The sequence below is a fragment of the Microcaecilia unicolor genome, chromosome 6, assembly GCF_901765095.1.
Source record: "Microcaecilia unicolor chromosome 6, aMicUni1.1, whole genome shotgun sequence".
Classification (NCBI taxonomy): domain Eukaryota; kingdom Metazoa; phylum Chordata; class Amphibia; order Gymnophiona; family Siphonopidae; genus Microcaecilia; species Microcaecilia unicolor.
Window position 1 is genome coordinate 83482314 of NC_044036.1, and position 26715 is coordinate 83509028.

The window sequence follows — 26715 nt, forward strand, 5'->3', positions numbered from 1 at the left end:
AGAAGAGAATGAGAGAATTTCCGTAATCAAAAAGATAAATCTGTTCCCTGATGTTAGTAGGATCACTCAGGCACGAAAAAGGCATTTTTTTTATTACAAACTAACCACCCCCCCTCCCCGTTTACTAAGCTGCGCTAGCAGCTGCCATGCACTAATGCCAACACAGCCCATTCACTTTGAATGGGCTGTGTCAGCATTGCTGTGCTGTAGCTGCTAGTATGGCTTAAAAAACAGGGGAGTAAGGTTTTTCCCATGAGGGCTTCCTTTATTCTTAATTTTTCTTGTAAGTGCCTAGTGGCCCAGTTGGGTAATAGATATCTTTCAGAAGACTCTCCAATTGTAAAGGCTAAAAAATGTAGGATTGTAGCAGGCATTATAAAGTGTGATTGGTATTGGTTTAAGAGGTTTAGGCAGCCATTTTAGGAAATCTATTCATGTTTGAGCCATGCATAAACCAGTACTTAAAATTTATGTTGCTTCCAGAGGAACCCCAGCTGTCACTCCTGGTGGAAGGAGAGGATGTCGTACTCACCCAAAAAACAGAAAAGATATTGGACTCTATATTTCTAAAATGGAAAAAAAATGTATATGCCTGCACATATAGGTTTACATGCTGATTTTCAACTCGTTGATATTTTCTAGGGTTTTTTTTTCAAAATAGGTGTTTATGCCATCAATGTTCATTTCTCCTGCACTGTAAAACATCCTCTGTATCAGCAGATTCTGTTCTAAACTACTAGGGAAACATAAGATATCCCACGTATGTCACAGGGACAAAGTTTGTCCCCGCCCCGTCCCCGCAGGTTCTATCTCCGTCCCCACCCCATCCCCGCAGGCCCTGTCTCCATCCCCGCACGTTCTGTCCCCATCCCCGTGGGCTCTGTCCTCATCTACAGAAGCCTTGAACACTTATGATTTTATATTTAAATCTTTTTATTAAAATATAAAAAGGAACAATATGCTGTGCAACTGTTATGTATAAATTAGAAATAGAAAACAATAATAACAATGAGCAGCTATAATAACCCTCCTTCCCACCACCACCCTCTACCCTTCCAACTAGAAAATGACACGGGGACAAAGTTTGTCCCCGTCCCTGTGAGCTCTGTCCCCGTCCCCATCCCCGCGGTTACTGCAATTCCCTGTCCCTGTGTCATTCTCTACTGCATGTCTAAATTCCAACTACTCTGTCCTTTCTAATCTAGGGCTGCCCATTTTTAGGAGTTATTAAGAAAAATTATGTTTGCTGTATGGCTTGCACCTCTGTGTCTTTTTCCTCTTGATGTGGGCTATAAGTTAGATATTTTATGTTTGATTATTAATTCTTAAATCTATATCTTGTCTATTTCTTGATTTATTTTATGTCAATACGAATGTTTTGAAATAAACAAAAAATATGCATGTTGTGGAAGGATGGACAATTTTCAGATAGCCCTTTTACCTGTATAAACAGCCATCCACTTGGGTAAATGGCTATTGAGAATCGCCCTCACAGACATTGAAGGAGCACAGACAGTCTGCTGAAAGAAAAGGTGTGAAGGGAGTTACAAAACAGAAAGAAGGGTAGCAAACTTGATTCTAATGTCAAATTTACAGCCAGTGAGTTTGACATTATTTTACCTCAAAGTGTGTCTACTATTCTAGTACTGTTTCACATCTATTAATGATGCTTTTCTGTGAATTCCTTGTTTTTTCACTCAGTCTTTACTGTGTGTCTGGATATGTTCTGTCCAACCAGAGGAAGGATATGAGAACTCTATTATACCATGTCACAACAATGGACATTGATTCTGCAAAGTAATTTGCATTCAAGGGAAACAAGAAAATCATGCAAAGGTTGTGTCCCGCTGACCTCTCTACTCAGTGCTAGATTAGGATGGTGAGAAGGGATCTTTCTGGGAAAGGGCTGGATGCCTGCCCAGATTTAGTTCGATGCCCCTGATTAACAAAGAAAAAGCCTCATTGATGGTCTTCAGGCAAGAATGGTGCATCACAAAAGCCCTGGCATTAATTTTTCATGTCAGCAGTCAGTTTTATTTCCTATAGATGCTTAGCCTAGCAGGGTTGTGTAACCCCAATGAGAATATCGAAAATATGCAGCCCCCACACACAGATATGAACAGGCTTTCAAATCTGGGATCAACCTATGAGTGGATTAAAAATTGCCAGAAAACTCAATGCTTCTCATGCTTCTTGTGTTTTTTCAAGATATTAAACAAACTCTTTCCACTATGATTATCCAGATCATACCACCTGAACATCTGTGAATCAGAGTTTTTGTTAACGCTGTGTGGTTATCGGAGTACTTCCAGGGCTCCAGAAGATTTTGCTGACTTACAGGGATTTACTATCCGGACTGGAATATGTAAGGGTTATTCAGGCCTCTCCTTTTGATTGTATATTTTCACTGTGTTGCTTCCTTCCCCCCCCCCCTTTTTTTTTTTTTCTTGAATGGTTTAACTTGGTTGTTGGTAAGCATATTCGCACTCGATTGAACTTCTCATTTACATAAGTCAGTCTTCAGGTACGAGTCTTTCTGGATTCATGTATTTCAAATGTATATATTTCTTGTTTTTAGCTATCTTTTAACTTTGGAGATTACATTACTTATTTATGAATTTATTTATTTATTTATTTTTCGTTTGGATGACTCTGCCATATGGTTCCTCAATTTACAGTATTGCTTGTGCAAATATCGGATTGTAATTTGCATATAGCGGCTCGATGGCTGTTGGAGTTCTGGCACAGTTTGCATAGTTTTATTTTTCTTGTGTGCAGCATCAGTTACATTTTATTCCCCCCCCCCCCCTTTGTTTTTACCATCATTTTTTAAATTATATTTGACACTTTTAGTTCCCTTTTCTCTTTTATTAATTATTTAGTTACTGTGTGTTCATACACCTGTCATTTATATTATGTGTTTTTCAGAAACATTAAGAGGTTCTATTACTTTTTTAAAATTAATTAGTTATGGGTTATTTATTATTTATTTTGTATCCTTCATTTTTATTGTGGATTTGTGAAGTACTTATCATTCTCATTGTTTTTCATTGTGGTATTATATATATCTAGTGTTGATTTTATTTCAGACTCTTGATGTAAGCCTTACAGCCAAAACACAGCTGTGTCAACTCGAGTGAAGATTTACAATAAAAGATATTGAAGCATCTAGTTGCCTTTGTTGCCTCTACTATTTTGCTTGCTTTTGGACTTGTGGAGTTTTTTCTTCTGTGTTGTTTTCAGAAGTCCTCATGCCACTCTTTTTTTCTCTCATCAGAGATAGTGATTAAAAGCAAGGAAGACCCCAGGTTCCCTCTTTTTTTCTGAGGGGAAATCTTCTTTCAGACCTTCTAACTCTGATATTTGACTAGAGCAGAAACTATGGAAATACTTTTTCATTGAAAAGGTGGTGGATGCCTGAAAGGGCCTCCCTGTGGAGGTGGTGGAGACAAAAACAGAGATGACATTCAAAAATGTGTGGGCTAAACACAGAGCATTCTTATATGGAAAAAGGATGAAATCAAAACAAAATTTAAATGACCTCATGGCTGATGTATTATGATGAACAAAGTCGGTGTTTAAACAGCTATTGCAAAAGTTGGGAAGTAAGGCCAATGCTGAGTAGACTTCTATGGTCTGTGTCCTGCAGACAGGTCCAGATGAACTAGATGGGCTTCGACGGCAACTCCAGTAGTTAGAAAATAAGACCAGTGCCAGGCAGATTTCTATGGTCTGTTCCAAAAATGGCAAGACAGGTCATGATCAAGTATGCACATTTTATATCGCATTTATATCATATGCTGTGAATGTGGGTGTTATATTATCTCTATGGAGGAAGAGAAGAGATCGTAAGGTTGAAATTGGAGAGTAAAATGTTAATTAGCAATATGGTTGGATAGTTAGTTTTTAATCATTATCGATGATGAATGTGACTATGATAAGGCCATAATAATAAATGTACACTATGGGAAAACAAACTGGTCTATCATCAATGCCACAAATCTCCACCAGTCTGTATAGTAAGCTTGTATTCTCTCACAGTTATATCAAGAGCATTATAATATATTAAACAAAACAAACCTCAAAGCTTCCCAGTGAGGTCATTCAAAATTGAATTACTGTACCACTACCGTATACACCTCAACTGCATATGCAGCAACGTCATATCATTGGTTTCTATAACGCTTGAAGAGGTAGAAAAAAGAACCAATTCTAAAAACTCCTCCTAAAGGGGAAAAGGCTTTGGTTCCAAAAAAATCCCCCTAAATCTCAAACTGTAATGGTGAGAGAAAATGCTTTAATCGAATCAATGGCGTTTATAGTAATCCAGGCCTTCATAAAAAAAAGACTTAATAGGGAATGGTGCACCAATTGGTTCTTATCTTCTAATAACTCCCGATAACTTTCAACCATGTCACCATCCCATCTCGTCTTCTTTCCTTTGCCAAATTTAACTTCTGCCAAACAAACAAAAAATCTTCAACTAGAGCGCCCTATTTCTCTGGAGCTCGCTGCTTCAGGAAGAATTGCTTTTGTTTAATATATTATAATGCTCTTGATGTAACTGTGAGAGAATACAAGACTGGTGGAGATTTGTAGCATTGGCCATAACAATAAAACCATTCTTCAGACTATTGGCATGCTGTTGTGATATTGTGGCATCTTATAAATTGCCTTTCTGTGATAGGCATGGTAACCAATTACCAGCTGCCCTGTTGTGATCCCAGTGTTCAACCATGAAAGACTGCAACCTGCACAGAGTGGCAGGTGCAGCTCTGGCAGCTTGTATGGACCATGCGGGTCTTTATACCGTCATTTACTTTGTTACTGTGTTATGGATTAGCAGAGAGCTACAGTCTACCTTCAAGACATACCAAAATGATAAACAAAATACCCTTCTATACTCCATTTTTTACTAATGTAGAAGAAGGCTCCTCAGTTTAAGAGTGGTCAGAGGATTCATCTCCAGACACCCAAATATCCATTATGGTATCTGAAGCCACAAATCTGCCCAATGTCTTTTTGCTTATTAAGCTTGACTTATTAAGCCAATTTTAACACCTAACAAGAAACTGCATATTGATTCTCCAATATTCAGCCGGCGGCGGACAGCGTTTTTTATGCCTGCTGCCAGTGCTAAAACCAGATATTCAGTGCTGGGATTTTTTAAAAGTTGGCTAGTGCATGACCGGTTACGTTAATATTCAAACTTAACATGCCATGGGTTAGCAAATAAAGATAAGACAGCTATTTATGCTGTCTTATTTATCTGCCATGTCTTCCATGCATCTTACCACTTGCCCTCTCAATCTATCCCTTCTAGTTGGCTCCAGCTCCCTAGACACGGTTTTACTCCATTGCTCCTTCAGCTTGTCTCCCAGACCCTCTTGTCAGGCTTGGTTCCTGATCTCTGGAAAAAGGCACTAGTTCTCCCACTTTTGAAGAAACCTTCTCGTGACCCCACTTGCCTGAAAATTTTCTCTATGCATTCTTTCTAAGATTACTGAACAGATGGTATTTGATCAACTCCCCACCCGTGTCGACCACCTTTCCATTTTACACTCTCATCAAACTGGTTTCAAATCCTCCCATAACACCAAAACTATGGTTATTGTTCTTTTAAATGAATTCCACTCAACACTGGATGCAGCTGATGTATCTTTTGTTCTAGTTTCTTTGGTTCTTTCATCTGGTTTTGATCTCATGGACCATTCTCTCCTTCTTTCATGTCTAGTATCCTTTGGTCTTGCTTTTGGCATCCCACTTCAGGAGCCTTAGTGGTGGACTGGGCATTTCTAGCAGGCAAGCACAGATCTTCGTTTTTTTTTTGTATGATTGTGGCTCTTGGCTGGATGGTTCCGTTCCTATCTTAAATGGAGTTCCTTTCTTTTGTTGTTTTTTTTTTTTTTTAATTTTGTAAACTGATTTGACTTATGTAATGAAAAAGAAGTATATCATCAAGCTTAGTAATAAACATAAACCTAGCAGTTTATGTCTGAATACCAGGACGTAACTGGACTCCGCCCCTGGAAGGTTCCCATAGCTGGCGCAGTTTGGCACTAACCAGTTAAGTGCCAATGAAAATGACCAGACAGCCGCAAACAAGCGAGTTAACCGGTTCCCAGCTGTGCCCAGCGGGTTAACGCGCCTGGAATATCGCCAGTGAGAGTCTCTAGAGAGTCTTATTAAGCCTTGCTATGATTAAATTTCTGTAACATTCCTCTGTCCTTGTTTTCTGATTACACCTAGACATGATGTAGTGTCCTACGTCAGCTGACCTGTGCTCACAAGACACAGTTTCCAGTTCTCTGACTCGCTTGTTAGCTGGCTCCCACCGATCTGGTTGGACTATTCCTGGACATTTCATCGTATCACATGACTCAAGCTTGAAAGATTGGGCTAGCTGGCACTCCTTTATTATGGAGAGGGTCGGTGGCACTGCTCTGTTCTCCTTCACATGATGCACATCTTTGGGAGAGCTGCCCATGCTCTGCAGAACGGCAAAATGTTGTTTCTATCCCAGCTTCTTTGTAATGTTTCAAGCCTGCCAGAAGCTATCTTGCTCCCATAGGTGCCTCGTTATCTATCAGGTGACATCACCCAAGTCTCTCATCCCTTTACAATTAGTGATTTTGGTCCTTTCCGTGCATCTGTTTTTCCCTGTACCCACTGCTCAGATTCCTTACTCAAGCCTGATACTACCAGCGCTTGACCACTGAAATTCACTGATTTCTCCCACACCTGCTGAGGTTTGCACACATCCTGCAAGCTCAAAGGGTTTTCAAATCCTAAGGAACGTTATAAACCACGGTTAACTCCGAGCTGAGCCCTGAGACAGTCCCATCATTCCATTTTGGATCTGGGCCACTTTATAGGATTATCTTCTTGCTTTCTCTCTTTGCTCACCTACTGCTGATCCAATCACAAATCCTTAATCCGCCACAGCCAGGCCCCATTTCTTTTCAGTTCTGAACAAATCCAGAAGGTGGAACATTTCCAAATTCCCTAGACAAGTTCAAAAAAAGCTATCTATGGTTAGGTTCACCCTTATCTAACCTGCAGATGACCGGCTCGTAGACGGAGAAGGGTCCGCAATGCCCCGGTGCTATTTCCCAGTTGCCGAGCTTTGGGGCTGTGTCACTACTTTGTTTTCAAAGCTTGTGTGAAAGTTGTTCTTTTCCTCTGTGTGTCTGGAAGTGGAGAGTGCCGCTGCAGGTCTGTTCATGAGCTTTTCACTGCAGCTCAAGCTACACTGCTCAGACAGGTTAGGCACATCCGCTCCACAGACTACTTTAAACAAGAACCTAAGCTGATAATTAAAGATAGCTTTCTTTTCTGAAATGCTGGGGGATTCCAAAATCCTTGCTGTTAGGCCTGCAGCTCTGAATATAACTTTATGTATTTTGTAGTTTCATAACTGCTTGGATACATATTCCTTTCTTTTATATATGGAGACCAAATGGAGTTACTACCAAGCAGGGATCCTGCCACCAATAAGATGAAGCTCCAGGGATGCCAAGTCTCACTCATTAGGAATGTGTCACACTCTTTTGAAAGTGTTCTCACTCTCACACTCTTTGAGCCCCTTGTCCCCTGCACAAACCCAGATCACTGCTTTCATGAGAGGCAGGCCTAAGAGGAAAAAAGCCACGTGGCCCAACTGCTAGAAAGAAATCTGGCCACACCATCCTGTGTACTTCCTCTCCCTCTTCCCTGGGTCTTCAAGTACAGAGGCTATAAAACGCAGGCACCTAATTTTTGCCACTAAGCGGTGGGCATGAGCATGTGAGAAAGCCAGCATTAGCAGCCAAAGTGCGCCTTCTGAATTAAGTGCTGCTGCAGGTACAGCTTGGGCAGGAGACATCTTTGGCTGGCAGGGGTTTGGCATCCCTGCCAGCCATGAAAGCAGAGGTGTCCGGAGCTGACGGTGAGGGGGCCCAGGCCCCTGAGGCCTCCCCTATGGCAATACCACTGGGCCACGCATTGAGGATCTGGTATCCAGGCCACACGGCTGTACCTTCTCGCCACCAGGCCACTTTTCCTTTATCTCCTAGCCTCTGTGCACTCTCACTCTCTCTTTTACTATCTCTGTCCTATTCAAATTTTCTCTCAGAGATCAGCCAGGGTTACAAGACCTCCTGGGTTGACACATTCTTTCTCACATGTTTTTTTCCTATTTTTCAGCCTGTATTTAAAAAACACTCTGTTGTTCTCTGTGCAGCCCACATCTCTCTTTCCTACCCTGCCTCATAAAATCTAGTGGCGCCCTGAAGGCTTCGTAGTATTCAGTATAAGAGACGGGAAGCATTTCTTACTCAAAGTGCTCTTTATGTCTGAGTCCAGCAGGCGGCATGACAATTAAAACCACTTTGCCAGCATAAAGCAAATGAATTAAAGGAACGAAGGCCCTAATCCTTCATCAAGCTGCTGGCATTACCAGTGAAAGCATGAAAGGGGCATATTGTCTCATGATTGAAAGCTATGGCCTCAATTTAAGAACAGTTCAGAGGTACACAGAGTAGTACATACAGGAATAAATCCCCACGTGGCGATATTCAGGCAGAGAGTTTGCAGTAAAGACTGAAATAGCCCAGGAGCATTTAAATAAAGAACAGACAGGGAAAAAATGATTTTAAATTACCCTCATCAACTGCAACATATGTATATACAAATAAAAACCATATTTAAGCTGTCTGTAAGAGAATGCCAAAGTCGACAAAATAAGATTGGAGAGATGGAATGTATAGCAGTAAATGAAGTGCTAGACATTAATCCCATCTTTCTAGAAATGACGCTCAAAGATAGGCAAGCAATTAGACGCGTGGTTATCGAATAGGATCAACTGGCTTAATTGGTGCTATCACTAATTGGCCCTAACAACAGGGGCTTAGCCAGACCTCAGAGGGAGGGGGGGCCAGAGCCCAAGGTGGGGGAGCACATTTTGGCCCGCCTCCCCCCCCACTGCTGCCGACCCCCCCCCCCGCCGCTGCTCCCCACCGCCACCAGCTCCAACCCCCGCCAGCTAAAGCGTTTGTCCCGTGCTGGTCTCACATTGCCTGGTGCCCTGTTCTGTTTTCAGTCGCTGTGCACGCTCGTTGTAATGAAACTGAGCATGCGCAGGACAAATACTTTAGCTGGCAGGGGTTGGAGACCCCCGCCTGCTAAACTGGGGCCCCAGAGCCAATTTGAGGGGGCTACGCCACTGCCTAACTAGAGCTAATTAGCACTAATTAGTACTTACACATGTAGATGGTCTACAACCCTAAACAGTGTAATTTCCCTAGATGCAACTCCAAAGGGGTGGGGCCGAGGGAAGGGCATGGTTGAGCCAGGGGCATACCCAGCATTTAGGTTTTATGGAATACGTGAATTTAAATACTTACATGCCAGTAATTAGGCAGGAAACAAAATGCAATGTGGAGTCTTTAAGGACAGAAATTTCATAAGCGTATAGCAGTGGGATTATACCATCATTCACCTGGAGAATGAAATGCTCACAGAAATCAGGTAGGAAATCATGATAGGAGAGTTTGATTACTCCAATATTTACTGGGTAAATATCTCATCAGGACATGCTAAGGAGCTAAACTTTCTTGATGACATAAATGACTGCTTCATGCAATAGTGGGTCCTAAAACAGATGAGAGGAGAAACTACTTCAGGTATAGTTCTTAAAGGAGCTGATGAGGTGAAGAAGGCAGTGAAAGTCAGTGTCATTCAGAAAATGGATTCCAATGAGGAAGACAGGGATGCGCATAAGCACTTGCAAGTTAGATGTAAAACAATAATAAGACAGACCAAGAAAGATTTTAAGAATATGTTATACCAGTGGCGTAGCTACGTGAGGCTACGGGGGCCTGCCCCCCCTAAATTTGCTCTGGGCCACTGGTTTGGCTGGTGGGGGTCCCCAACCCCCGCCAGCTGAAGCCTCTGTCCAGCGCTGGTCTCTGGCACTGCCACACTGCCCTGCTCTCTTTTCCCCTCATGTCCGGTACACTCCTTTTAGTGAAATTCTCAGTTTCACTAAAAGGAGTGTGCCGGATGTGAGACAGCTTGGGGGGGGGCGGGGGGGGGCCCGAACAGGTCTCCCCCCACCTCGGGAGGGAGAGTAGCAGGCAGAGAGGAAATTTGTGGGCCGTGCTCACCAAGTCCACCCCAGGCCCACCCAGAAATTGAGGTCTAGCTACGCTACTGGGTGATGTGACAGAAGACTATAAAATCATGAGTAGGTGTAATGGTTAAATAGGGGATGGTTGTTTAACTCTTCAAATAACACTAAAGGAAACACTCCATAAAATTAATGACCAAAAAACTGAAAACAACACTTTTTCATACAGTGCATGATTAAGCTGTGGACTGTAGTGCTGGAGAATGTGGGCAAGATGACAAAATACAGCGGGGTTCAAATGAGGCTTGAATAAGTTTCTGGAAGAAGAGCCACAAAAAATGACTACCCAAGTATATTTGGAAAAGCCATTGCTTATCCCTGAAAGGAGCTATAAGAAACAGATTTACTTTTGAAGTATCTACCAAGTACTTGTGACCAGAACTGGCTACTGTTGGAGAAGGATGTTTGGCTCGATGGACATTGGTCTGGCCCAGAATGGCTTTTAATATGCTCTTATGTCAAATATCCAGCTAAGTGATCAGGATATCTTTTGAAGTAGAAGGAAAATGTACCACATACTATTGTCTCTAGCTAGTGAACCCATTGCTTTATTTTGAAGTTCTTTTACTAAGCTGTGGTAAAAGGACCCCTGTGGTGGAGTCAGCCTGTGGGTTTGCTATGTGCCGAGACTCCTTTTACCACAGTGAGTAAAAGAAGGTTTTTGGGTTGTTTTTTTAAAAGGAAATGGCCATGCGGTAAATTAAGTACTTGCCATGGGCCATTTCCTGGAGGAGCCCTTACCGCCTCCAAATTAGGACTTGATAAGGGCTCCTATTCTAACCCTACGGTAACCAGGAAGCGCAGCTGCCGGGTAAGCCCCAGCTCTACAAAAAAAATTAAAATTTCCAAGCGCCAGAAATGGTGCACTGCACAGGCTGGAACTACTGCCAGGTTCCTGCGATAGCACAGCCCAGCGTAGGACGCTGATTTGCTGCGCACCATTGCCACAGTAGCCCTACCATGGCTTTGTAAAAGGATCCCTTTATTTGTTACTACTGAAAAGAGATATCCTTTTATCTGAACCTAAGGAGGAAATATCAGCAGCATTTCCTGTGTCTTTTCATAGAGAAGAAATGAAAGAAAAACAAATGCAATTTTTTTTTAATGTTTTGTTATCGAGCCCCCACCCCCCAACAAAGCATACTTCTATTTTAAAACCCCATGCCACCTGATTAAAAACTTTATCCCTCCTCCCAGGGTTTGCCACAGCCTCCCCGAAACCTCCCAGACTCCCACCCCCAAGACCTTACCCATGACATCTGGGGTCTGAAGAGGAAAGGAGCTATCCCCAGTCACTCCTGCCCAACCACTGTAGTGTCAGCTGCCCCCCCCCCCCCCAACAAAGTAAAAGAAAAAAACACAAGAACATCTCCGGCTAAACATATGCCACATTAAAAAGCAGGACTTACTTCCTGAGCATGGCTTTAGATTCGGATGTGGTCTGGATGCCATCCTCTTCTTCACAGTTCGAGCACTCCAGGTTTCCGTACCTACACAACAAAGAACAATGCTTGAGGATGTGTTTCCGAACCCGAGGACAGGAAATGTCTGGCAGGAGCAACAAAATCTGGAAACAAGTGGAGGGGCCAACCCAAGAAAATGTCCCCAAAACAGAGAAAGGATACAGCTAAGGTTTCTAGCAGAGGCCATTTGTCACCAGTCTTCTTATGCAAAAGTGAAAGTGGTAATTTAGACAAAACAGAGAAACATACATTTAAGCAGCAGGATTCAGTGGGCTTCAATAGTTGAGACTGGGGGCTGCAAATTCTAAGAGCGATAACCAGATGTGTAACAATAGTGCTTGTGGGGGGGGGGGGGGGGGGGAGGAAATCAGCTTAGTGGCTAGAGGGAGGCATGACAGGGCAAATACCAGGGCTTGAGTGGAACTGGGAAGGGGAACTTCTTGTGGTACAGGTCTAGTCTCGGCTGAGACACACCACCATTTAAAGTGATTCTGCTGCTGTATGCGATAGGTTGGTAATCTCCTATCCAACCGGTTTTGAACAGCAAAGCTAATCGCCATTAGCTGTCATGAAATGCATTTAAAAATTGGTATAAAAGGTTTGCTGAGAATGTGTAATGACAGTACTGCATCTACCCTCCATAGAAGAGGAGAATAAGGAAGAAAGTTGCACAGAAACTGTAAGTGCCACCTTAAGTCTTTGCTGAACTCAGGACTGCCGAGAGGGGGCAGGGGCAAAATTCCCCAGGGCCCGGCGCAATCTTGGCTCTCCTGCTCCTGTGTGCCGCAGAGCACAGTTATCGTGTTAACTCTGCTCTGCCGGCCACAGGTCCTTCTTCCTGCTGTGTTCTGCTTCCTGTGTAAAGTACTTCTTGTTTGGACGCGGCAGAAAGAACAACCTGTGCAGCAGAACAGAGCTAGCAGGAAAGAAGACAAGCAGGTAAGCAGGCCTGAGGGGCAGGGGCGTAGCTAAGTGGGGCAATGGAGGCGTGGGCTCCCACAGATTTAGTCCTAGCCCGCTCTATTTTCGACCCCCCCCCCCCGCCAACCCTCCCCCGCCACTTTTGTCCCGCCGCCGCAAGGTACCTTTGGGTCCCCAACCCTCGCCAGCCTTAGTCTTCTTCAGCGCCGGTCTCCAGCTCATTCGCTGATCTGTGCTGTGAGTCCTGATGTCCAGTATGTCCTGCATGGCGGGGGGGGGGTCAAAGTGGCGGGGAGGGTCGTCAGCAGCGGTGGCGGGAGGTCGAAAGTGGTGGGGGAGGGTTGGCAGCGGGGGGGTTGGGGGCTGGGGGAGGTGGGCTCAAATGTGCCCCCCCATCTTGGGCTCTGGAGCCCCCTCCCACCGAGGTCTGGCTACACCCGTGCTGAGGGGAGGCGGCACATGTGCCTGAAGGGGGCGGCGCGTGGGCCCAGCTTTGTCTCTCGGCGGCCCTGGCTGAAATATGCAAAGAACTGTAAATAGTTGATAGCCCCTGTTGGCTATCCAAGTTGCCGTAAATCCTTCACAGTTGGAAGCAACCCTTACTCTGTGGACTACTCTACTGTTTGAGACAGAAGAGTAGATGAGTGGATGCTGTGTCAGCCAGTCTTCTAACATTGCTAGCCCTGGTTCTGCCTGCCTTCAGATCAGTCCAATATAAATTTATTTATGTAGCCCACTGTTACTGTATACCTAAAAAAGATTAAAGCAGGACCTGGGTTTGATTTCCATCTCAGGTCTTCCTTCTGTACCCTTCGCTCCCCCACATGTCCATCCCAGATTGCCTGGGGCTGGGGGTAATGCAGAGGCAGTATTCAAAGCCCATAGAGGGAAGAGTAATGATTATTATGCAAAAGTGGCCAGATTTAGGGTGCATACTTTCAGGGCCTTGGTAGGAAAGTATGTGAAGGTTCATAACACCAGACCACAGCACTAGTTCTGACTCGCATGAAGCCCAGAGGAGCAGCAGGAAACAGTGGGCTCAAACAAAATATGGCACAGTAACAGGAGTTACCTGCTGGTTTTAATGTATGATGTAGTGAACTTATGATTTGCAGTGTGCAGCAGCATTAACAATGCCATGCCAGGCCTCAAAATATAAGCCGTACCTGGGGTAACGCAAAGTGAAAGGTCCGGTTAGAAGAGATCAACTGTCCCCACTTCCCAGACTCAAATATAGGCTCCTACCCTCTGCCCCAACATCTGAAACTGCCTATGCTGTATGACCCCCTTCAAGCTACTGTGATGCTATCAAGATTTTACCAGTGTTAAAGTATAAACAGCATTACTCTTAGTGAGTTGTTGAATTACTCCCAGCTTCTCTTTTGCTTGAGACAGAGAGCTGGTAGAGAACAGACTCCCAGTTTGGAAGACAAAGACTCTTGTCCAGCACATCTGAACTGTAAATTATTTTTTTCCTTGTTTGATTACTGCATTAAAGAAGATTTTGGTTCAAGAGTTCTGAGTCTTCTCATAGTGATGTTCTACTCTGGTTTAAAATACAAGCCAATCACTTCAGTGAAAGGGCGGAACACCAACATTGTGTTTCGGTGGAGTCTGGCCATTTAAGGCCCAAGTCAACATGATCATCTGTGGCTGGAAAAACTATACCTTCTGTAGTTAAGTTTTGTACCATGAGATGGGCTGCATTAAATGTTGTAGGTATTAATGCTAGATACTACAACCAGTAATAATACCTTATAATGTAGTTAAAATCATTATTTTGGTTTCTTTTGGGCATTTGTATGTTTGATTAGCATTAATGCCTGGGAACAAGCAGAAATAAATGTAAATAGCAGACTTTAAAACAACAAGCACATGGGCATTGGCTAAAGTCCATTGGTAAACCACCCCCCCCCCCCCTAATATACTAACATTTAGTGAACCTGAAAATGGAGAATATGCTTTCTACCAATGGCCAAATAAATAATATGGACCAGAAATCCAGACATACCAGCTAGTGAGCTTTAAAAATATATACATTGCCAGCATGGGGCAAATGGTGAAGCCCAGCTCACCAGCTGCTGAAGAGACTGACAGGAATGAGATTGGAGAGATGCTGAAATTGAGTGAGATAAAAATGGAAGGTAAAAGGGGAGATTGGGGAAGATCCTGGACATTGCAGAGGTAGAGGGGGGTGATCAGAGAACATGCTGAACATGGGGGAAGATTGGTGGAAAATACTGGGCATGGGGAAAATGGAAGGGAAAATCAGGGGAGGGCAGTTGCTGGACATGGGGGAAGAGAACAGAAGAGAGATGTTTGACATGGATGGAGAAGAAGGGAAAGGGGGTGCCTGACAAGGATGGAAGAGAAGTGAAGAGAGAGGAGATATTGGATATAGATGGGGGAGAAATGGAAAGCTATAAATAGTAGCAGTAAAAAGAAGAAGCTTGGAGACTGGATGGTGAGAAAGAGGGATGAAACCTCAGTGAACTGAAAAGCAGAAAAATAAATATCTACACCCTTGTCACCTCTCGCTTGGATTATTGCAATTTACTTCTCACTGGTCTTCCGCTCAGTCATCTCTCTCCTCTCCAGTCTGTCCAAAATTCTGCAGCACGGCTTATTTTCCACCAAAATCGTTACACCCACACTAGCCCACTCCTCAAATCAGTTCACTGGCTCCCGGTCCGCTTCCGTATACAGTTCAAACTTCTCTTACTGAACTTTAAATGCATCCATTCTGCAGCCCCCCATTACCTCTCCACTCTCATCTCTCCCTACATTCCTCCCCGTGACCTCCGCTCACTGAACAAATCTCTCGTCATCCCCCTTCTCCTCCACTGCTAACTCCAAGCTTCGTTCCTTTTCTCTTGCGGCACCTTATGCCTGGAATAAACTTCCTGAGCCTGTACGTCTAGCTCCATCTCTACCTGTTTTCAAATCTATGCTGAAAACCCACCTTTTCACTGCTGCTTTTGGCTCCTAGCCACTACTCATTTGCCTCCCCCCCTTGTTCATTCTCACCCAGTACTTCCCTCACCCTTAATTCTCTTGTCTGTCTGTATTATTTTTAGATTGTAAGCTCTATTGAGCAGGGACTGTCTCTCTGTGTCAGATGTTCAGCGCTGCGTGCGTCTGGTAGCGCTATACAAATGCTAATAATAAAATAAATAGAAGAAAGCTGAGCATGAAAGATCAGTCAGAGATAAATTTAGGGGAGGAAATGAAGAAGACAAGAAGACAGAAATAAATGGCAAATAGACAGGAATCCCTGGACACTAAGCAAAGAGGATAGAGCAAAGAAGAATGAGAGGCTGGGACCAATATGATTAAAAAAATAAAATCAGCAGGCAATAAAGGTGAAAAAAAATATTTTTCATTTAGTGATTGGAATCTGTCAGTTCTGAGAATTGACATCTGCTATCTTTGTATTTTCCACAGTACAGGATATAATTCATCTCTTTCTATTTCTCTGGAATTGCTCTACACTCTAAGTCTGGCATCTTGGGGTTTCAGGTTAATTTTTTTTTCTATGTATTTCTACTTTTAGTTTATGGTCACATCCTGTATTTGGAGAGGGTCATATTTGTATTCTGCATGTGCGATTGAGGCCATAGATTCTATTACTTTTGAGTGTCTGTAGAGATGTATAGTAAACCAACTTGTTAAATTTTCCCAATAAGTGTATTGATGTTCTAGGGAAGAAGACAAAAAATGAAGATGACGACGCTTCAGATAAAAATCCAAATAAAAAATGTTTATTGATCGTTGAACAGGACTCGACACAGCTATGTTTCGGCCTCAGGGCCTGCATCAGGAGTCTATTTATACATCAACATATAAAAACAACATAAAAAGACAGTAAGTAACATAAATTATGTTATGAGGGTTCAAAACATAAAAATATCAAATATCAAATAAAAGACCAAATAATACCATTATAAAATCCACCATCCATATAACACCAATGTATAATATTGAAAATCTTTTCATCACAAAGTATATAAAATATTTTATTGAACATTGAACAAATAAGAACATTTTTAAGATATTAGAATACTTGTATAGGAAAACAGTCTATTACAATTTGTTTTTAGAGAGAAGAACTGTGTGTTACGATTTATGAAAGAAAACAATGATATTTAATTTGTAAAGGCTAAAAATATATAGGAAATTGAGACAAGGTACGTAAAAATTGTATACAACATACAGTGGTGGAAATAAGTATTTGATCCCTTGCTGATTTTGTAAGTTTGCCCACTGACAAAGACATGAGCAGCCCATAATTGAAGGGTAGGTTATTGGTAACAGTGAGAGATAGCACATCACAAATTAAATCCGGAAAATCACATTGTGGAAAGTATATGAATTTATTTGCATTCTGCAGAGGGAAATAAGTATTTGATCCCCCACCAACCAGTAAGAGATCTGGCCCCTACAGACCAGGTAGATGCTCCAAATCAACTCGTTACCTGCATGACAGACAGCTGTCGGCAATGGTCACCTGTATGAAAGACACCTGTCCACAGACTCAGTGAATCAGTCAGACTCTAACCTCTACAAAATGGCCAAGAGCAAGGAGCTGTCTAAGGATGTCAGGGACAAGATCATACACCTGCACAAGGCTGGAATGGGCTACAAAACCATCAGTAAGATGCTGGGCGAGAAGGAGACAACTGTTGGTGCCATAGTAAGAAAATGGAAGAAGTACAAAATGACTGTCAATCGACAAAGATCTGGGGCTCCACGCAAAATCTCACCTCGTGGGGTATCCTTGATCATGAGGAAGGTTAGAAATCAGCCTACAACTACAAGGGGGGAACTTGTCAATGATCTCAAGGCAGCTGGGACCACTGTCACCACGAAAACCATTGGTAACACATTACGACATAATGGATTGCAATCCTGCAGTGCCCGCAAGGTCCCCCTGCTCCGGAAGGCACATGTGACGGCCCGTCTGAAGTTTGCCAGTGAACACCTGGATGATGCCGAGAGTGATTGGGAGAAGGTGCTGTGGTCAGATGAGACAAAAATTGAGCTCTTTGGCATGAACTCAACTCGCCGTGTTTGGAGGAAGAGAAATGCTGCCTATGACCCAAAGAACACCGTCCCCACTGTCAAGCATGGAGGTGGAAATGTTATGTTTTGGGGGTGTTTCTCTGCTAAGGGCACAGGACTACTTCACCGCATCAATGGGAGAATGGATGGGGCCATGTACCGTACAATTCTGAGTGACAACCTCCTTCCCTCCGCCAGGGCCTTAAAAATGGGTCGTGGCTGGGTCTTCCAGCACGACAATGACCCAAAACATACAGCCAAGGCAACAAAGGAGTGGCTCAGGAAGAAGCACATTAGGGTCATGGAGTGGCCTAGCCAGTCACCAGACCTTAATCCCATTGAAAACTTATGGAGGGAGCTGAAGCTGCGAGTTGCCAAGCGACAGCCCAGAACTCTTAATGATTTAGAGATGATCTGCAAAGAGGAGTGGACCAAAATTCCTCCTGACATGTGTGGAAACCTCATCATCAACTACAGAAGACGTCTGACCGCTGTGCTTGCCAACAAGGGTTTTGCCACCAAGTATTAGGTCTTGTTTGCCAGAGGGATTAAATACTTATTTCCCTCTGCAGAATGCAAATAAATTCATATACTTTCCACAATGTGATTTTCCGGATTTAATTTGTGATGTGCTATCTCTCACTGTTACCAATAACCTACCCTTCAATTATGGGCTGCTCATGTCTTTGTCAGTGGGCAAACTTACAAAATCAGCAAGGGATCAAATACTTATTTCCACCACTGTAATTAAAATTCAATGACAACATAATACATAATACACAGAACATAATAACATAATAAAATTTATAATTAATAACAGCACAATAAATGAAAAAATAGTAACGTATTTAAATGACGACAAATTATTTCATAAAGATGAAATTATTTAGATAAATTGCAATGCTGGCATAATAAAGATGTTTATTACAGTGTGTATCTAAAAGAGGCAAGCTTTTTGTGACATTGCAACGTAATTTTTATTTCTGCAAGCTGTAATATTTTCTATCTTATACATTCGTGTTATATGGACGGTGGATTTTATAGTGGTATTATTTGGTCTTTTGTTTGATATTTTATATTTGATATTTTTATGTTTTGAACCCTCATAACATAATTTATGTTACTTACTGTCTTTTTATGTTGTTTTTATATGTTGATGTATAAATAGACTCCTGATGCAGGCCCTGAGGGCCGAAACATTGCTGTGTCGAGTCCCATCATCTTCATTTTTTGTCTTCTTCGGTGTTTTGTTTTCAATTTCATCCTTTGCGAAGATTTGTTTCTTCTGTTTTTTTTGCATTGATGTTCTAGGGCCCACTATAATATTTACAGTGCTGCCTTTTCCCAGGAAGGTCTTTGTTGGAGCTGTTATGGAATGGTTGAACAAATCTAAAAAGTCCTGAGTGACTTTACAGTTGTATATTAATTCATAACATACTTGCTACTGGAGAAGGGTTATGTTGCTGTTATTGAGATGAAACCAGAATCAGACTCTTTGTGTGGTGAATTCTTTGGGGAAATGCACTAGTTCTGCTTTGTACACAGTGTTGCATGAGAAACACTTTTAGACATCTTACCCACCACAGCAGACATCCCCACATACCCCCTACATACCACACATATACTGTTCTGCCCTTCATACAAAACCCCCAGATCCACACCCATTCCTGCCTCCAACATCCACCTCCCACACACTCTATCCCAGATACCCCTCCGTTTCCAAACACACACAGCCCCATCACTCCCTGACTGCAGCACTGAACAGGACCAACTCCCGACCCCCACTACCTTGGGAAATATGGTGTTACAGAAGCCTATAAAATCCTAGCAATGCCACTGCTCACTAGCTTACTTATAAAAGGTTTTAAAACTTTCAGAGGGGGGGGGGGATGCTCGAAGGGCAGAATTTATGAAATTAAAGTTTTGCTGGGTTGTGTAATTTTCACAGAGCTCTTGAGTTAGTGCCAGACAGAGAGCGACTGAGAGCAATAGTACTAATTCCTATAAGGAGAGACTGGGCACAACAGCTCCAGTTCATAATCAGGGTCTCCTAGGTTTGCCTCTAATATTATGCTCCCATCACCCTTGGGCACAGTATGGCAGCTCAGAGCTTTGCACAACCCCTGCCACTGTGGGGGGGGGGGGGGGGGGGGGGGTTCCCCTTTTGATGCTTACCTTTCTATAAGTATTTCCAATACTTCCTTGGTGGAGGCAAATGCTCTGTATGTGGACAGAAAGATGCTGATGTAGGTAAAATCGTTGTCCCCAAAGGCGGTCAGTAAATTCTCTACAAGCTTCTCCAAAGTGCCTGCCCTTATCGTTCTGATTTTACACGTTTCGTACTGACTGACTGTGTGTCCCGGTGGCAGCTGGTCACCTTCAGCCTGTGGCACAAGAGCAGAATGGAAGAAGCCAATCAGATGAGATTAGAAAATTTCTGCAAAGGCGGGAAGTGTCTTGTTCATAATGACATAAGTGTTTTCAGCAATGCCCTGGGACAAAGTTTATTTATGTGACTGTTGATGTGACAGAAGAACAATTTTTGAGCTGGAAGTGAGAGTGCGCTTGACAGTGGGTGAGACTGCAGAGGATGGAGCTGCATATCTATTTATTTTGGGGACAATATTCAATGGGATTTTACCAGGCAGCAGAGGCTTTTGCCTGGTTAAATCCTGCTGAGCTGACTGGCCACCAATATTCAGCAGCACTTAACAGGGTAATACTGCTGAATATCTCAGCTAACCGGCCATTCCTTAACCGGCTAGATCCTGGGCCAGACTTTGGGCAGAGACATTACTTATCCCAGGGCCATCTCAAGGGATAATGGCACCTTGAGCCAAGTTGCTTTGGTGGCCCTCCCCCATATTGCATCGCTTCCAGTGCTCCCTCCCCCCACAGGTTTGGCACCTCTCCTTCCCTTGGACCAGCATCTCTCCCCCTCCCCCTCCAGTCCAGTCTCGTTCCCCTCCTCTGACCCCTTCCCCACAGATCCAGTGCTCCCTCACCTCTCTCACTCCCCTGCAGTCCTGTAAAGTATGTCAGTTGCCGCCAGCAGCAGCATAAGAGGCTGCTTTCGGTCAGCCCTGGTTCTTCCCTCTACTGTCCCACCCACAGGAAATTGCATTATAGGAGGCAGGTCATGTTCTACCCACAGGGAATTGCATGACAGGAGGCATGATGTGGCAGAGGGAAGACCCAGGGGCTGGCCACAGGCTGCTTGCCATGCTGCTGCTGCCAGCACCTAATGTAAACTTTACAGGACCATGGGGGAGTGAGATAGGATGAAAAAGCAGTGGGGGGGGGGGGGAAGAAAGGGAGAGCGCTGATCACAAAATTACTGCAGGACGCTTAAGCGCACCCTGCGATAAGGCCTTTTTTGCTGCGGTAAGCATGCATTAGTGCTTACTGCAGTTTAGTAAAAAATATCCTGTATTTATTTACAAGATTCATAGCCTGTATTATTTAAAAATCTAAACAGGGTACAGATAACATACGTAATAAAAACAGCATAAAAAAATTCAATGAACAAAAATCAAAATACAAATGACAGCTTCTGCATAATTCTCACTAGAGTGCTGCCATCACCTATTCAGGAAAAGCTTATTTAAAATAATATGCTTTAAAATTTTGATGGAAAGCCAACGGTGATGTCATTGCCTCAACTCCTGAAGAACAGAGTTCCATAATTCAGGTCCCGCTTCCAAAAAAAATCCTAGCACGCAAAAATGTATACCAAACTTAATCAACTGAAGGCACCTCATGTAATCCTTTAGTCAATGATCACAAGTGATGGGATGATTTATACATGGCTTTGCAAATATGTAAAGCATTTTGCCTTCGTATGCGCATAGACTATGAAGCAGTAGACAGTGCAGTGGTAATAAAAATAAAAAACATTTAAGAACCAAACATATTCAGATCTCCCTATGCAAACTCCTACAGATGGGGAAAACAGTTAACCTTAAGGAATACCATTGATCTTCTTGCATAAGACCTGGATGATTTCTGAAAAAGACACTTCTCTCCACTCAATCCTGCTGACCTGATCAACTTTTTCCTGGCTTCTAGCCACAACTTTTTTTTTTAAAGCAATTGGTTGCAAAAAGCAAAAGAATGGCAGCTCTTGCCTCTTTCCTGTCATCAGGGGCCAGAGTAGAGTGTGTAGCACCAGGTCACCCATGGTTCAGGCCCTGAATAATATGCACTTCTCCTCTATGCCAATGCTGTTACAGCTGTCAGCAAGAGCTGGTGTACAGGACTGGCTGAGGGCATGCGAGACGATGACATGACCTGTAGATCTGCACAAGGAGACATTTAGCAGACCTGCTGCCTGCTGAGGTTTTATTAAGCACCTAGGTCTAACCAAATCACTGAATCCCAGTTAGGGCCTGTGAATAAACCTGCATTGTTTGTTCCTCTCTCTCCCAGCAGCAGACTGGAGGAGGTCTCATTTCACAGGGCACAGAAAGATACCTAATTGGTAAGGTTGCTGCTAAACAGTTAAACTCTAATTCACTGTGAAATAGAAACATTGCTTCAAATTATGGAATGTGTGAAATAACCAGTGGCGCACCGAGAGCGGGGTGGTGGGGGCAGTCCGCCCTGGGTGCACGCTGTAAGGGGGTGCAGGGAACAGCCACGCAGATATTGGCTCTGCCAGTTCCCTGCTCCCTCTGATGTTATTTCCTGTTACAGGGTAGGGAATCAGCGGAGCCGACAGCCAAGTCAGTGACTGCTTCCAGCACCCCCAGGAGGTAAGAGCAATGTGGCGGGGGGGGGGGGGGGGGAGGTGATGCACCCAGGGGGTTGCATAGTGGCGATCTGCCCTGGGTGGCAGCTGACTTAGGAACACCACTGGAATTAACTATACCTAGGGCTTCTATTCTTAGGCGTTTATAAATTATAAATTTAGGTGTTTTATTTTCCAGCTATTCCGGTGTTCTGTTATGGTACAAAAAAAAATCAGTGTTTACTATTGTTTCTGTGTGACAAGTGTTACAGCTGGAATCAAATATGTACTTTTGTGTTACTTAGCAGGAGTTGACGCTGAACAGACATAAAAACTGAGTGGAGGATAAAAGATGAGCTGGGGGGGAATAACAGAGTATGAAGGGAAGTGGTGTCTTTCCTGTGTACACCCAACAAATAATAGGGTCGATATTCAGTGTGGTATAAGTGGAAAAGAGACACTCCTGCCTGCTTAAACCATGTTCAGAGTCTCAGCCGCTGTTATTCAGTGGCACTTAACCGAGCAGAAAGACTGGACAAAGTGAGGCGATATAGAAACACTTTATGGAACCAGAAGATTTTATTCCAACCAGCAAATTCCTGACCTGGGAAGCTTACCATGACTGCCTTTTTATTTTCAATTGCATATTGGAAAGACTATTCATTGGATTATTATGCATAAGTGTATACTGTGTCATTGCCAGCCATTTGCACTCAAATCCCTGACACAGGCAATTTTGTTGCCGAAACACAACCAAGTCAGGTCATTATTTGCTGGTTGGAATAAAGTCTGCTGGTCCTTCTTTTTTGGTTTTTGTGACTTAACTGAGCAATGCTGCTGAATACTGGTTCTGACTGCCACAACACTGCCCGGTTAGTGCCAGGGCGGTCCATGGGTGGAGCTGGCAGTTAAGCAGGCACTGTGCCCACTGTGCTTGTGCCCACATAGTTAAGTGGGCAATTAGAACCACACAAAAAGTCCAGTCTCTGCCCAGTTAGCTATACAGGTGCCGACACTAAATAAGTGGCTGGTGCTCGCTTAATTTTCAGGTTGGCGGCAGACCCCGACAACCAACATTGCTGTCAGACATGGCCCATGAATATCTAGATTTCATTCTGTCCACAGCTATTGGTGGCAATAAAACCATTGACCACTGAGGGATGAACATCAAGTGGACCTCTCTTAGGGTAGACGTGAATCGCTTGTTTACTCTTTCCAAAAATACTAGGACTAGGGTGCACGCAATGAAGCTACAAAGTAGTAAATTTAAAACGAATCGGAGAAGATTTTTCTTCACTCAATGTGTAATTAAACTCTGGAATTCGTTGCCAGAGAATGTAGTAAAAGCAGTTAGCTTAGCAGGGTTTTTAAAAGGTTTGGCTGACTTCCTAAAGGAAAAGTCCATAGACCATTATTAAAACGGACTTGGGGAAAATCCACTTCTTATTTATAGGATAAGCAGCATAAAATGTATTGTACTTTTTTGGGATCTTGCCAGGTACTTGTGACCTGGATTGGCCACTGTTGGAAAGAGGATGTTGAGCTTGATGGATCTTCGGTCTGTCCCAGTATAGCAATACTTATATACTTATGTAGGAGCCTTTTTACTAAGCTGCGTGTAGGTGCTAACATGCACCTAATATAGCAAAAATGGCATAGCATGGGATGCACTAAAGTGTTCTGCATTAGTTTTGCTCTGTGTGTGCACTAACTGTGAGCTAAATATTTTTTGTATTTTTTTTGAGGGGGCATGTCAGGGGTGGAGAGTGAGCATTCCTGTGCTAACCAGTTCATGCATGTAAACTGGTTAGCGCACAGATAACGAGAGAGCCCTTACCACCTACAAAATAGCTGAAAGTAATGCTGCCATGGTAATTTTCAAGAATGGTCTTGTGTACATTAGCACATGGCCAGAAAAGAAAATAATTTTTACGACTGCAGGTTAGTTTTTATTGCAGGTTAGTAAAAGGACCCCTTCATTTTTTCACCTTTAGGGTGTTTATCAGCATTTATCTGTTAAACCATAAAATCAAGAGCCCCAATTTTATATTTGAAATATTTGAATTAAAAGACAGAATGTGAAAGCCCCTAGAAGCTGGAGACATAACTTTTGTCTGCTGAATTTACACCTCAGTGCATTTGGACTCCAATCTGTAATTCCCACTACTACTACTACTACTACTACTACAACTACTACTACAACAACTACTACTACTACTACTACTACTACTATAGCGCTACTAGTAGGAAATCTAACCCTATAACAGACTAACGGGTTTTGTCCATAAGGAGGATGTGTAGTAAAGCATTTGATGTACATCATATTCTCCCTCACAGACTAGGTTTAACCATTCTGTTATTAGGTGGGTGATCAACTGGTTGGAAAAACAGAATCAGAAGAGCAGCTGTGAAGGGTTCAATGTCAACCAGTGACAACATGACAAGTGGGGATCCACCAAGTCCATCATGGGGCTGGCAGTACACCACACTTTTATTAATGTATTTGGATGATGGAATAGAACATAAAGATATAAACCTCACCACAGACGATGCTAAGTTTGGGGGTGGACTTGCAAGTACCCTTGAGGACAGGATTAAAATTAAAAATGAGCTTCATATTTTGAATAAAAGGTTAGTTATCCATGTCTTTATAACCTCTCTTCTCCAGTCACTACATTGGCTCCCAGTGTACTCTCAATCAAACACAGTTCAAATTTCTTTTACTCACCTACAAACCTCTTCATTCTACAGCTGGTCAAATCCTCTCCTCCCTTACCCCTCTCTCTGCATTCTCCTTGTGAACCTTGCTTATCGAGCAAGACTTTATGCCTTTCTCCTCTTCTGCTCACTCCCGACTCTGGGCTTTTTTGCTTGCTGTGAATCATGCCCCCTCTCTGGCCATTTTCAATAACGTTTAAAAACCCACATTTTTTAGATTGCTTTTATATCTTTAACCCTGGTTCTTAATGAACCATAGACTTGTTCATTTTAACAATTCTCATGTAATAAGTTTCCTGAAGCCTTTAATATGTCTGATATGCATTTCCTGACTAAAGAGTAAGCTCCACAGAATGGGAACTGTCTCCTGTATGTATCTGTATTACCTCTCTTTTTGTTCAACATCACTGGCTGGCTGTTTCCTGCAGTGGCGTAGCTACGTGGGGCCTGAGGGGGCCTGCCCCCCCTCATAGATTTTGTCCTGGACCCCCCCTCCCGACGACCCTCTTGACCCACACTCCCGCCGCGAACCCTCCCCCGCCTACCTTCGGTTTTGCTGGCGGGGGACCCCAATCCCCACCAGCCGACGTCCTCTTCATCCTGCAGTCAAAAAAGTCTTCGTTCTGTTGCATGCTGACATCCTGCACGTTGTATGTGCAGGACGTCAGACTCAGAGAACAGAACGTTCTGTTCTCTGAGTCTGACGTCTGTCAGCATGCAACAGAACAAAGAATTTTTTAACTGCAGGATGACGAGGACGTCGGCTGGCGGGGATTGGGGTCCCCCGCCACCAAAACCGAAGGTAGGCGACGGCGGGGGTTTGCGGTGGGGAGGGTCGAGAGGGCGGGAGGTCGTGAAACGTGGCGGCGGGTCGGCAATGGCAGGGGGGTGTCAGCGGCGCCGGGGTGGGGGGGATAAAATGTGCCCCCTCACCTCGGGCTCTGGACCCCCCTCCCACTGAAGTCTGGCTACGCCCCCTGCCATATCCAATTCAAAATTCTTACTCACAAAATTCTCCGGTCAGGGACTCCCTCATACTTGTCCTCTGTCATTGTTCCTTATGCCCTTCCCAGACTTCCGCAATCTCTTTCTGACTGCAGATTGCACATTTTGTCTATTTGAACTGCACAACTTGAATCTACAAGGCATTGTGCCTTTTATAACTTAGCTCCATCCCTCTGAAACTTACTTCCTGCTAACCTTTGGCTAGAATCGTCTTCAGTTAAATTCAGAACTTTACTGAAAACGGATCTATTTTCCAAGGCCTTTGGTACAGACGCCAATCATGATGTGGTTGCTGGGATATGGCCTGGTCACTTTGAGCTATTTATTTGGTTTTGTCCGTGACTACCTGGTGATGACTGACTGATGGTCTAGGGCATTCTCGCCACTAGGTACACCTGTGTGATTGTTGTGTCTTTCCTTTCTCTCTGCTTCCCCCTTTCCTGTCACATTTAGAGTTCCTTTCCTCCTGATTTATTTTGGTTTGTGCACTGCATTGTTATATGCTCAGGAAATGTAGTATAACAAGACTAATAAATCATAACCATAACCATAACACAGTTTTGCACTAGCCACTACCACCTGGTAAACTGTGTGTTGTGATTAACACAGTTTAGTAAAAGGGCCCTGTAGTAATGCTGTTATCACATGCT

General features: G+C 43.4%; 1 protein-coding gene across 1 annotated transcript in view; it reads right to left on the reverse strand.

Annotated features, from left to right (window-relative positions):
• RGL1 (ral guanine nucleotide dissociation stimulator like 1) overlaps positions 1-26715 on the reverse strand; it is a 259243-nt gene that overhangs the window by 150712 nt on the left and 81816 nt on the right. Inside the window, exons 3-4 of the mRNA XM_030205352.1 lie at positions 19789-19997; positions 11578-11658 (exon numbers count right to left, since the gene is read on the reverse strand). Of these exons, the coding sequence (XP_030061212.1) occupies positions 11578-11658; positions 19789-19997 (290 nt within the window). The remainder of the gene's footprint in view (positions 1-11577; positions 11659-19788; positions 19998-26715) is intronic.